Genomic DNA, 12,290 nt, shown 5'->3' with positions numbered 1-12,290 from the left:
ATCGGCATCTCCTATGCCTACATTGTGGCTGCCGTCCTGAGGATCCGCACGGCTGAGGGCAGGCGTCGGGCATTTTCCACCTGCAGCGCCCACCTCACCTTGGTGATCCTGTTCTACGGTTCCTCGGCGTTTATATACCTGCGTCCCTCTTCCAACCAGGCCTCTGATGGGGTGGTGGCCATGTTTTACACTGTGGTCACCCCCATGCTGAACCCCTTCATCTATTCCCTGAGGAACAAGGAGATGATGAGGGCCCTGAGAAAACTGACTTGCAGGTAGAATAGACCCAACTCCTGTGTTTGTCTTTTCCTATTCAAGTGTTTTAAAAAATCCCATTAAAATGGTTTGTGCTTCTACCTACCTACCTCATGAGCAACCTGCCTGCCTTCCCTAATGCCCCTCAATGCTTGTAGTTCTCCTGTAGGTGCCAACATTGCTTTTTATACTGTGTGTCTGTTGGTGGTGGTGGTATTTTCTGCAGATGGAGACAGGGACGGGAAAGTGTCTCAGCCCCTCAGACTCTCCCCCTCTTGCCAGGTACCTCAGCTGTGCTTCCTCATGAGCTTGGGGTGCAGCATCTGGGACCATGACAGCAATGGCATCATCCCTTGAGCTGCTTTCTCTGCCTCTAGCATGTGGGTCCCTGTGGGATGACATCCTACCAGGCATCAGGTGCACTTCCCCAACCTGTATTGGCAGTGGAGATGCAGGGACCTGGGTCAGTGATTATTTGCAATCATGGGAAAGGAAGGGCCTAATTCCATATCATGCTTTGCATCTCAATGGGCCACTTTCTGCCAGGTAGCTACAATATCTGGCTCTTTGGCAGTTTGTCATTCAGCTCTCCCTGCCTCCTATAGTTTCATAGTTTCTAGGGTTGGAAGGGACCTGACCAGATCATCAAGTCCGATCCCTGCCCTGGCCAGGAACGAGTGCTGGGATCATAATACCCCAGCCAGATATCTATCCACTCTCCTCTTGAAGACCCCCAAGGTAGGGGAGAGCACCACCTCCCTTGGGATCCCTACCCATAAAGTAATGCCTCCTGATATCAAGCCTCAACCTACTCTCAATCAATTTGTGGCTGTTATTTCTTGTTATCCCAAGTGGGGCCCGGGGGAACAGAGCCTCTATTATTTTCTGCTGGTCCCCCCTAGTGAGTTTATAGGTGCCCACCAGATCCCCTCAGTCTTCTCTTGTGGACGCTGAATAGATTCAGGCCCTTTAGTCTATCTCTGTAGGGCTGGGATCTGCTGGGGTCACTAACTGGCGAGGTTGGATTGCACAGGTACCCTCAGAAGCCACAGCTCTTGGACCTGGTCCCCCCAGGAGACAGAGAGGGATGGAGGGCCTGGATGAAGAGAAAAAGGTGAAGGGCATATTGTTCAGTGAGATGGGTGTTGCCCTACAAGAGGCAACCCTAGGGTCTAGCCTGGGTCCCTTTGGTCTGAGACTACTCCGCCGTCTTTGCTGCCATTTCAAACACCTTCCATTCCTTACACGACTGCTGCTATTTACATGGACTTAAACACACCCAGTGGATGTTTTCTGTTTTTACTTTAGCCTGTGCCTGCTTCTCTCCCAGACCTGAAGAAGGAAGATGTATGGCCTGAAGCTTGGCCAACACTTCTTCCAACTATAGAGCTGTCCCAATAATAATAAAAAAAAAAAATCACAAGACCCCTTGCCTCTCTGTGATGCTTAACAGTTTATCCAGTCTTTGAAATTTGCCAAAGCTTTCAAACTGCTTGAGAAATTGGAAGGAAATAATCCTTACAATGCACCTATATGGGGCTTAGAGTTGACTTATCCTGGCCAAGGCAAGGCTGCCTCTGGGGTGGGACTCCGGCTGTGTAAAAGTGCACCATTCAAGTACCTGACTGAAAATTCCTGCCCCCAAATTGAGCTAAAAGCTGCATTCAAGGCAGCACCGTACAATGGGCTTCATCTGAGGCTGGAGGTGGCACCAGGGCTAGTTCTTAGGGAAAGGGACAAGGGGATCTGTGTTGGCTGCTAGTCGTGAGGTGCTGGTATTTGCCTGATAGCCCAGATAGGAAGGGTCCCACTGTCTCCAGCCTGTCACTGGGGCACGGGGTCCAGCCTGACTCAGGGAAGGAGCATGCAGGGAACAGTACCAAAGTGGAGGGAAGAGCGCCCTTGGTTTTTATGCTTTGCTTGCCTATACAGCCTTCTGCTTTTGTCTTTGCTTTTGACTTGCAAGAGTCTCTTAGAAATTCACCTCAGCTTCATGGCTGATTTGCTCGGGAGGTGGGTCTAGCCTTTGCGCATCTATCCCAACTTGCACAGTGCCATGGTCTGGGCTAGGGACAAACTCAGCCCTTCTGGAGGCCCTTGCAGACAATTCTCTTCCCTTTGCAAATATACCTGCAGGAGGCCCCAGCTAGCACCTAACAAGCCCCAGGGGGCACGAATTCACCAGTAACTCCTAATAGATCCCAAGGAGAAAACACCTTGTAAGGGGGTCACCAGGGAAGTCATTAAAACAGCAAGGAAGCAAGCAGCAGACGCAATAGGGGACAGGGTTATGCACCAGCACTTTGTCTCACGGGTGCATGCACACCTTTCAATGCTCATCAAAGTCCTGTGGACATCAGTAGGGCACCTGGCAGCCTCTGGGCTCTCTCTGCGTCAGCTCTGCAGGTCACTGTGCTGTACCACACTGGGGGAGGGGGTATACTACCCCCACAGACATCAAGGGAGTGATGTCCAACAGGACCGATGCCACTGATGTCCACAGAACAACCACCCTACCCCAGCATACACACTTGTGCAGTGAAAGTGGGGCATAGAAGCTGCCAAGTTGCCACCATCAGGGGCATCCTCACTCTGCTGCTCCCACCAGACACCTGTGGGAAGATCTGGGCATCTCCCAATGGGACTTGAATGGACCCGGCTCTTTTGGGAGAAAAGGGCCCAGAGTGGAGGGAAGGCTGGGTGGGTGGAGCAGGGAAGAGCTGGGGGGATGGCTCCGTCTCTCGCACAGTAGCTCTGAATTTCCCTCTTTGCTCCAATCCAGAGTGGCACCATTGCAGGGATTACTGTGAGTATCACAAAACATGAATTAAAGTGTAGCTGAGAGAGCAGGAAGCATAGCACCCCCCTTCTTCCCCTGCTTTCAAGGATTCCCGGGGAAAACCTGAGTCTAACTCTGTTCCTGAGAGAAAATGCCATGGGGGGCTGGGTGGAGCTAGGGAGGGAGACACAGACAGTCAGATGGATAGTATGGGATGTAGTATGGGCAGACTGGACTGAGGGAGGGTGGGATAGACACACAGACACACTCGCACCCAGAGGACAGATTGCATGTTCACTTGGATGGAAGGGGGCAAACCAACCTGGAACAAGCATCTTGGTGACCTGCTGCCTGGCTTCACCATCCTCAGTGTTAAGGGTTCTTCCTGCCATCCACCCCAGATCTCCCTTGTGGAAAGGAGAACCCCACACTCCTGAAGTGCCACTTTCCCATTACCTGATGCCCCTCTCTCTCCTAGTAAATGCAGTATCAACACCAGATGCCTGGGTGGCTCTTCAAGGTGGTTCAGCTGACCCTGGGGCAAAGAGACAGGACAGGTTTTTTTGGCTGTGCACCAGAAAGAGTTTCCCTCCTAAGATCCGAGTCCACTCCTCATGTGGCCTGAGCCCTGTGGTGATGGACAGAGGCCAGGAACTGCACTGACAGCCTGGAAAATGGCAACAAAACAAGACTAAGACCACAACGACCAGGCCCAGAAGGAGCACAAACCTACTAGCAGTTGCACACTCTCTCCCAAAGCAAACAGGGTTTCTGGCACCTCTCATGGGGAACCAGGTCAAAGTCTTTCTTGAAATCCAGATATATGATGTCCATGTCATCTCCCTTGTCCAGGGCACATGTTACCTGGTCATAGAAGGAGATGAAGTTGGTCAGGCAAGACCTGCCAGTCACAAAGCCATGTTGGCTGGCATTCAGAAGCTTGCCTTCCATTAATCTGGTGTTGATGGATCCCTTGACAATTTTCTCGAGGATTTTTCCAGGGACAGATGTCAGACTGATTGGTCTATAGCTCCCCAGGTCATCCCTGCTCCCTTTCTTGAAGATAGGGAGCACGTTGGCTCTTTTCCTGTAGTCCGAGACCTTGCCCGAGCATCACAAATTTTCAAATATCTCTGCTAAGGGGAACGCAGTGATGTCTGCTAGCTCCTTCAAGACTCTCGGGTGCATTCGTATGGGCCCACGGACTTGTGAATGTCCAGTTTCTCGAGGTGTTCCCCCACCTGATCCACATTGATTCTGGGCTCGTTGCCCGCTCCTGGAATGGTTTGTGTCATTCCGGATAGTGTGATCCTCTTGGGAGGGTGAAAAACCGGTGCAAAAAAGTCATTTAGGAGATTGGCCCTTACTTGGGCATTGGATGTCAGTTGCCCTGTTGGATCGCGCAGGGGCCCAATGCTATCTTTGTTCTTTTTCCAACTTCCCACATATCTGAAGAGGGGTTTTTTCTTGTCCTTGGTTCCCGTAGCTAGCCTGAGTTTAGTTTGTGCCTTGGCTTTTCTCGACCACTCTCTACACATGTGGGTGAGTACAGAGTAGTCCTCTTTGGTGATGCTTCCTGTTTTCCAGCTGGTATAGGCTGCTCTTTTGAGTTTATTGAGGTCCAACAGTTCCTTATTCAGCCATGGGGGCTTCCTTGCCCGTTGACTGCATTTCTTGTGAGATGGTATGGCTTTCCCCTATGCTTCTAGAATTATGTTTTTGAGAGATGACCATTCTTTGTGTACTCCCTTTTCAGGGGGGTATGACCTCTAATTGCCTGACTGACCAATTCTCTCAGTTTGCAAAAGACAGGCTTCCCAAAGTTAAGGACTTCTGTTTTACTGAGGTCCTTAACTGCTCTTCGGTGAACTAAGAAGGTGACCAATTCATGGTTGCTATCACAAAGCTTCCCCTCAATCCTCAGATCACTCACCAGGTCCAGCTTTTCCCTTTCATTTGTTTTATATCTATGGAAAAATACTAGAACAATTTGTCCATGGCAAAGAACTCAAAGAGCACAGCAGGGCTGCTTCTGGCACTGTAGGCTCCTATTGGAAATCTCTGGGTTTACCGTGGGAACCAGTAGGCACCCTTAAAAGCATCTCAGGTACCCAGTTAAAAATCATGGGAATAAGGAGTAAGCCAATATAACACAGAGCGCTCCTGGAGCCTCTTGGTGTTGGAGTCTCTAGAGGCAAGTCTCCAGGCTTAGACAACCAGGGGATATGAACAAAGTTTAGATGCCTCTGGATTTCATTGCCAGTAGGGACCATCATAATTCATCTCTTGTAGAGGACAGGCCAGAAAAAGAAGATGCTTGGTTACTCATGCTTGGCTCTTGGGTACTGCTATTCCTCTCCATCAAGGGCAGCCTTTTCAGGCAGATAGAAGCCCTGTTTTGGAGTCAAGCTCCCACTTGTCTTCTCTTCCACTCCCCCTTATTCCCCAGTAGGGGGAACTCCTGGCTAACCCATAACCATGCACCAACCCTCCAGCTTTATACCCCGGGTCACAGGCCGGGCAATGCTGGTTGACAAAAGCAGAACTCCACACACCCCAGTTATGGGGTGGGAGGAAAGCAAGGGGTGGAGGAGGTCACAGGCAGAACTGATATAACCAGCACAGCCTTTGTAGTTAAATGCTCCTGATCATTAAAAACACCCTTGAGACTTGGTGGCCCATGTTCCTGAAGCCAGAAGCATGTCTAAGAGGACACAAGTTCCCCATTACCTCCACAGAAAACTGGTCCAAACCTACCTGCTCAGAAGTACCATATTTTCTCATATACATCAATAAAACGTGCACCTTGTTTTTGAAGGGCAGAATGAAGGGGAAAACTATATTTCCTTGAGAGCCTCTGCTGGGGAAAAGAGAAAACGTTCACAACCAGCAATTAGGGAGGCCTGCGTGAAATGCTTTGCTTCTGGTTTCCCCTAGGCAGAGGCTTAAGTGGCTAAAACTGCTGTTACCATATTTCCTCTATTATAATGCACACTCTACTTTCTAGCAGCTAGTTTTTGGGAAAAAAGTTCGTGTTGTATTGGAGAAAATTCATTCTTGTCCTGCATGTTTCCTTTCTGCCACTGCAAGGTGGTGGTGGTGGGGTGGATGCATCAAACCATCACTTCCTTCCACGTTACTTTCTGTTACCCTCACTGATACCAACAGACGTCTCTGGGTCCAGCCCTAAGCTCTTGAGGGCACTGACCTATGATATGAGCTGTTGCTCCCAAAAATGCTGAACCAGGGCTCCTAGGTGCTATTGTGATATCATCATTACCAGGGGTGGATCTAGGATTTGCAAAAGGTGGATGCAGATGTGGCACACCATCAGATATTTTTCTCCAGTTAAGGAGCAGATGCTTTACTAGTATGCCAAGGGGATAGCACTAGATTATTCAGTGTAAAATAAAACCAAAAATAAATATTACTATTGGAATATGCTGGATTATAACCCCCCCCGCCCAAATAAACTTGGCAAAAACCAGTCAAAAACAGTCAAGAGAGATTGCGTCGTTAGCCCTATAGTTATTATAGTTAAATGTGCACCTCTTATTCAGATTAATAAAACAGAATCTAGCCTTTAGTGTCTTGACAGTACCTCCAGTAATTCACTGACAGCCATTTCTACACCTGAGTTAATATGACCAGACCTGAGTTAAGTTTTTTAGCTAGAGCTAAAAACACTCTGCAAGGCTATGAAATAGAAGAGAGGCATTACTAAGAATGGCCAATAAACAGCAAAATTGTTGGAGAAAGGATAGTTTGAATCATGGAATATCAAAATCATTAAAAAGGACAGAGGGTTGTTAAGATCTGTAGAGTGGATAGACATTAGCCTGACTCAGGGAGATAACAATAAGCCATGAAATCAATTGTCTCTCTTGGCACTGCCTGAATAGAAATGCTACTGCTCCTCGCAGCAATTGCTTTTAGAGTTTCAATGGAGCAGGAATTAAAAGGGGGTGCAGCTACACCACGGCACCTCCCTGGATCCATGGGGTGATCTAGGATTTGGAAAAGGAGAGTGCAGATGGGACAGTGAATCATCCCATATAACACAAAACCTATTTTTCTAGGTAAAAAGAAACTAGAAGCTTTACTAATATGCTAGGGACCTAGGGTTTAAAACCAAAGCAAAAACAAATATAAATGTATTGGAATGAGTGAAAAACAGTCTGCAAAGCTGTGAAATCAGAGCTATATTATGAGGAGCAGTGAACAGACAGTGGAATGGCAGAAGAAAAGATAGTTTGATTAGTGCGAACATCAAGACTATTAAGCAGGAGAGACCTTAAAACCTATGGAAAGAGGAGTTTAGAAGGAATTGAGCAGATTTTAATGTGCCATGAAGTCAATAGACTCCCTCAGCACTGCCTAACTAGAAATGCTGCTGCCACTGTCAGCCAGTTGGTTTGACACTTTAGGTGGAGCAGGCATCAAAGGAGGGGGGACGTGCAACTCCACCAGTACCCCGCCACCCCACTCCTGATCTGCCTCTGCCTGGATCCACCTCTACCCATTAGGGTTTTGTTTTTAAAAAAATTATTATTATTTCTTTATTGTTAGTAATAATGAGCAACTGATGCTGTTATTAACAAGAACCCATTCTACTACTACTAATTATTATTATTATTATAGTTATTGTTATTATTGCTGTTGTCATTGCCATTATTGTTAGTGTCACTATTATTGCTATTGTTATTACCATTATTGCTATTGTCATTATTGCAATTATTGCTATTGCTGTTATTGCCATTGCTATTCTTGCTATTATTACTTCCTTTGCTTCCTCCTCTAGAGACACCCCCATCCACTCCATTTCCCCACAAGCCCAGGAGGTGGTGCTCTGGACCAGCAAGCAGCTCATGCCCAGGGCTGAACTCTTCCGCTGCGCTGTGGCTTATGGAGCAGGCAGCAGGGAGGAGGCCGGGTGTGTGTGAGAAGGGGCTGAATCTGGGCTGGCTTCTGAAGACGCCAGCACAACAAACAGGAGGAAGGACTCGCTGTGGACCCTGGGCAGCAACTGAGACCACCAGAGGGTATGAGATGCTGGGGCTCATCTTGCTGCTCTGCTGCCTGCTCCTCCCAGGTGAGAGGGGTCATAGAATCATAGACAATGAGGGTGGAAGGGACCTCAGGAGGTCACATCTAGTCCAACCCCCTGCTCAAAGCAGGACCAGCCCCAACCAGATCGTCCCAGCCAAGGCTTTGTCTACCTAAGTCTTGAAAACCTCTAAAGATGGAGATTGCAGAAAGTGTCTGGATAGTCCATTCCAGTGCTTCACCGCCCTCTTCGCGAGAAAGTTTTTCTTAATATGTAACCTCAACTTCCCTTGCTGCAACTTGAGCCCACTGCTCCTTGTTCTCTCCTCTGCCACCATTGAGGACAGTCCAGCTCCATCCTCTTTTGAACCCCCCTTCCAGGTAGGTGAAGGCTGCTATTAAATCCCCCCTTGGTTTTCTCTTCTCCAGATAAATAAGCCCAGTTCCCTCAGCCTCTCCTCAGAAGCCACAAACCCCTGAACCATTTTAGTTGCCCTCTGCCGGACTCTCTCCCCAACAAGCCCAGTTCCCTCAGCCTCATAGCGTCACAATGAGGGTGGGAGGGGACCCTAGGAGGTCACATCTAGTGCAACCCCCTGCTCCAAGCGGGACCATCCCCAGCTATCTCGTCCCAGCCAGGGCTTTGCCCAGCCAGGTCTTAGCTGTGCTAGGATGACCCAAACCCAGGTGGCCCAGGTTGCCAGACAGACCTATATCTAAACGGATGGATGGATGGATTGAAGGTCAGTGTGGGGAAGCCAGGCAGGCAGGCAGGCTGGCTGTGTTTAGATGGATGGATAGATGGATGGATGGAAGTGTTGTGTGGGGATAGATAGATAGATAGATAGATAGATAAGTGGCCAGAGGAAGGCAGACAGACAGACAGACAGGGTGCGTGTCTGGGTGGGTGGCCCTGGGGCAGGGCCAGGACCAGGCAGCCCCTGACCGCTGTCCTTGCCCCTGCAGGCCAGGCTGCGAGCCCATACATCTCCACGTTGAGCCCAGAGGTGAGGGTGGTGTGGGGCCAGCCCGCGGTGCTGCACTGCAACCTCACCTCGCTGGACCGCCACCCCTTCGTGGCCTGGGACCGCCTGCAGCCGGGCCGCCTGCCCCAGATGCTGCTGGCCGGCCCGGCGGGGACGCTGCGCCACGGCCGCTTCTCGGTGGCAGCGCGGACCCTCGGCGCCCCCAATGTCATCACCCGGATCGGGCTGGCGCTGCACATCCGCACCGTGGAGGCCTCTGACCGCGCCATCTACCACTGCACTGTGAGCACAGTGCCGCGTCCTCCGCCTGGCCCGTGCCACCAAGCTGGCGGCACCCGCCCCCCCCAACAGCTGTGGCACAGCTGGCGGGGTGGGGTGGGGCCCTACCGCTGCACTGTCGTTTGCCGGGTCACGCACCGTGAGGGGCAGGGAGGATCCCGCGTGTTGGAGGCAGAAGCCCTCAGACTGGCTTAGCTGCTGTCTGTCTGCCTGTGTATACAGCCATCTGTTCTCACACAGCGCTTCCGCCCATCTAACACAGCCTGTCTTCCTTCCTCCCTTCCTTTCTCACACCATCCATCCCGAGACAGCACATCCATCATCTGTGTATCCGTCCCTCTGTGTATCCCCACATAGCACTTCCATCCATCTATACACAGCCTGTCTTTCTTCCTTCCTCACACCGTTCATCCATCCCGAGACACCACTTCCATCATCCGTTCATCCATCCCTCTGTGTATCCCCACACAGCACTTCCAAACATCCATCTATCCATCCATCTAAACACAGCCAGCCTGCCTGCTTTCCCCACACCCCTTCCATCGAGCCATAGGTGATGTGTAGGGGGAAAAGGGAGGGGGGGCATATCCCCCCCTGAGATTGGCCCTCGCCAGCCAGGGAGTGGAGGCGCCAAGAAAAGTGCCAGCCGGTGCCCCCCTGAGATTTGCTCTGGCTGGGGAGTGGGGGCACAAAGAGAAGCACCAGCAGCACTTCTGGGTTTGCTGCTGGCACTTCTAGTTTCAATGCCAGCAATCAGCTGCTGGGGGACCTCCCCCCACCACCTATCCATCCATCCATCCATCCATCCACTCACAACCCTTCTTTCTATCTAATTGATCCCCAAACAGCCCTTATATTCATCCATCCATAGATTTAGATATAGGTCTGTCTGTCTGTCTGTGTCTGTCTATCTATAAATAGATGATATGTATGGCAGCTGGGTCTCAGCTGGCAAAGACCATATGGCCCCTCATTAACCCCTTCCAGTCTTCTAGTCTACTGCCCTGTGTAGTCCATTCATTCGCTGTGTCATACACACGTTAGGAAAGGGATGATCTGACATGCTGGAGGGAGGAGGTCTCAAACTCGCTCACTCACTTAAGCTAGCTAGCTATCTATCAGTTTGAGAACTTGTGCTAGAAGTTGTGCTTCTAGCATGTCAGATAATCCCTTCCCTGAATTGTGAATGACAAGGCAAATTAATAGATCAGGCAGGGCAGTGGATCATAAAGGGTTAATCCCCCTCCCCCTTCACCCAGCCTCCACCAGCTGTGACCCAGCTGCCATTTCTAAAGGGATGATCTGACATGCTGAGAGGCACAAGTACTCTAACATATAGACATAGACACACCCATACACACACAGACATATGCATATATCCACATATACACAAGCATACTGTCATAAGCTCAATAGGAGCCAGCAACGTGCCCTTGTTGCAAAGAAGGCTAACGGCATACTGGGTTAAATTAGTAGGCGCGTTGCTAGCAGATCGAGGGAAGTGATTATTCCCCTCTCCCTATGCCTGAACAAGGGTACTTGTGACCAAAAGCTTGCTAAGAACCATTTTTCCAACTATTTAGTTGGTCTAATAAAATGCATTACATCTGCTCAAAGACCCTTGTTCCCCTCTATTCTGTGCGACCACATCTGGAGTATTGTGTCCAGTTTTGGGCCCTCCACTACAGAAAGGATGTGTCCCAATTGGAGAGAGTCCAGCAGAAGGCAATGAAAATAGTTTGGGGACTGGGGCACAGGAGGAGACTTCTGAGGAGACTTCTTAGGAGAGGCTGAGGGAACTGGGCTTATTCAGTCTAGAGAAGAGAAGATAGAGGGGATTCGACAGCAGTCTTTAACTCCCTGCAGGGGGGTTGCAAAGAGGATGGAGCTGGACCGTCCTCAGTGGGGCAGATGACAGGACAAGGAGCAATGGGCTCAAGTTGCAGCAAGGGAAGCTTGGGTGAGATACTAGGAAACACTTTCTCACTAGGAAGGTGGTGAAGCACTGGAACAGGTTACCCAGAGAAATGGAGTCTCCGCCCTTGGAGGTTTTTAAGACCTGGCTAGACAAAGCCTTGGCTGGGATGATCTAGTTGGGGCTGGCCCTGCTTTGAGCAGGGGTTGAACTTGTTGTAACCTCCTGAGATCCCTTCCGACCCTCAGTTTCTATGATTCTATGACAGCATCCCTGGTCCCCAACAGGAATTTCCGGGCTCCTCCCTCTGCCCCCCAGGCCATCTGCAAGGGAGGGGACACTGGGATCACCAGCTGCCCAAGACATCTTGGGGACCAGTGGCGTGTCACGTTCTGGATCCTTATCCACTCCCGTGACTGTGGCCTTCACAGCTGATGCCCCAGGTCCTTTCTCCCTCCATTAACCCCCAGTGCTCTCTTTGACCATACTTCCCCACGGCCCTGAAAGTGACTGACCGAGTCATGATTGCTCTGTTGCAGGTGTGATGCTGGGAGGCTCAATCCAGACTAGGGAGCCCACGATGTCTAAGGCAGAAAGTGGCACCAGGACTCCACAGATCCTATTCCACGTTTACTTCTGCTGGCACCACCAGACTCTGTGTTGCAGGTTATCCTACGGAGAGGCATCAAGGTGCAGGAGGGAGTTCTCCTGGGACAGAGTCTCTCCCCAGGCTGTGATAAGCACTGCAAACTTGACCATCGCTTCCCTGGAATGAGCAGATGCCCTGGTGTAGCTCTGCGCCCTCTCAAACACAGTGAGATAGCCTCACAGGAGAGCTGTACAAAAACCCTCCCTGCCTGGCTGAGGCTGATCTCACTAGGATCTCAGCTGCGGGGAGCTTCTTCTACCACACAGCAGCACCAGGCTGTGTCATTCAGCTGCACCTGTTTCACAGATTCACAGAAGTTTAGGGTTAGAAGGGACCTTGTGAGATCATCAGATCCAGCCCCACTGCGCTGGGCAGGAAAGA

The 12,290-nt window shown here is 50.4% G+C and overlaps 1 protein-coding gene across 1 annotated transcript in view; it reads left to right on the top strand.

Annotated features, from left to right (window-relative positions):
• The window catches only part of LOC102386701 (olfactory receptor 10S1-like), a 10,356-nt gene extending 816 nt beyond the window's left edge, over positions 1 to 9,540 (top strand). Inside the window, exons 2-4 of the mRNA XM_025191143.1 lie at positions 1 to 275; positions 1,330 to 1,388; positions 9,047 to 9,540. The exon at positions 1 to 275 is cut by the window's left edge and continues 6 nt beyond it. Coding sequence (XP_025046928.1) covers positions 1 to 275; positions 1,330 to 1,388; positions 9,047 to 9,540 — 828 coding nt within the window. The remainder of the gene's footprint in view (positions 276 to 1,329; positions 1,389 to 9,046) is intronic.
• Positions 9,541 to 12,290: the final 2,750 nt, after the last annotated feature.

The sequence above is a fragment of the Alligator sinensis genome, unplaced genomic scaffold (assembly GCF_000455745.1).
Source record: "Alligator sinensis unplaced genomic scaffold, ASM45574v1 scaffold955_1, whole genome shotgun sequence".
Taxonomy (NCBI): Eukaryota; Metazoa; Chordata; order Crocodylia; family Alligatoridae; genus Alligator; species Alligator sinensis.
Note: the sequence above shows the minus strand (reverse complement) of the source record. Positions and strands in the feature narration are given on the sequence as shown.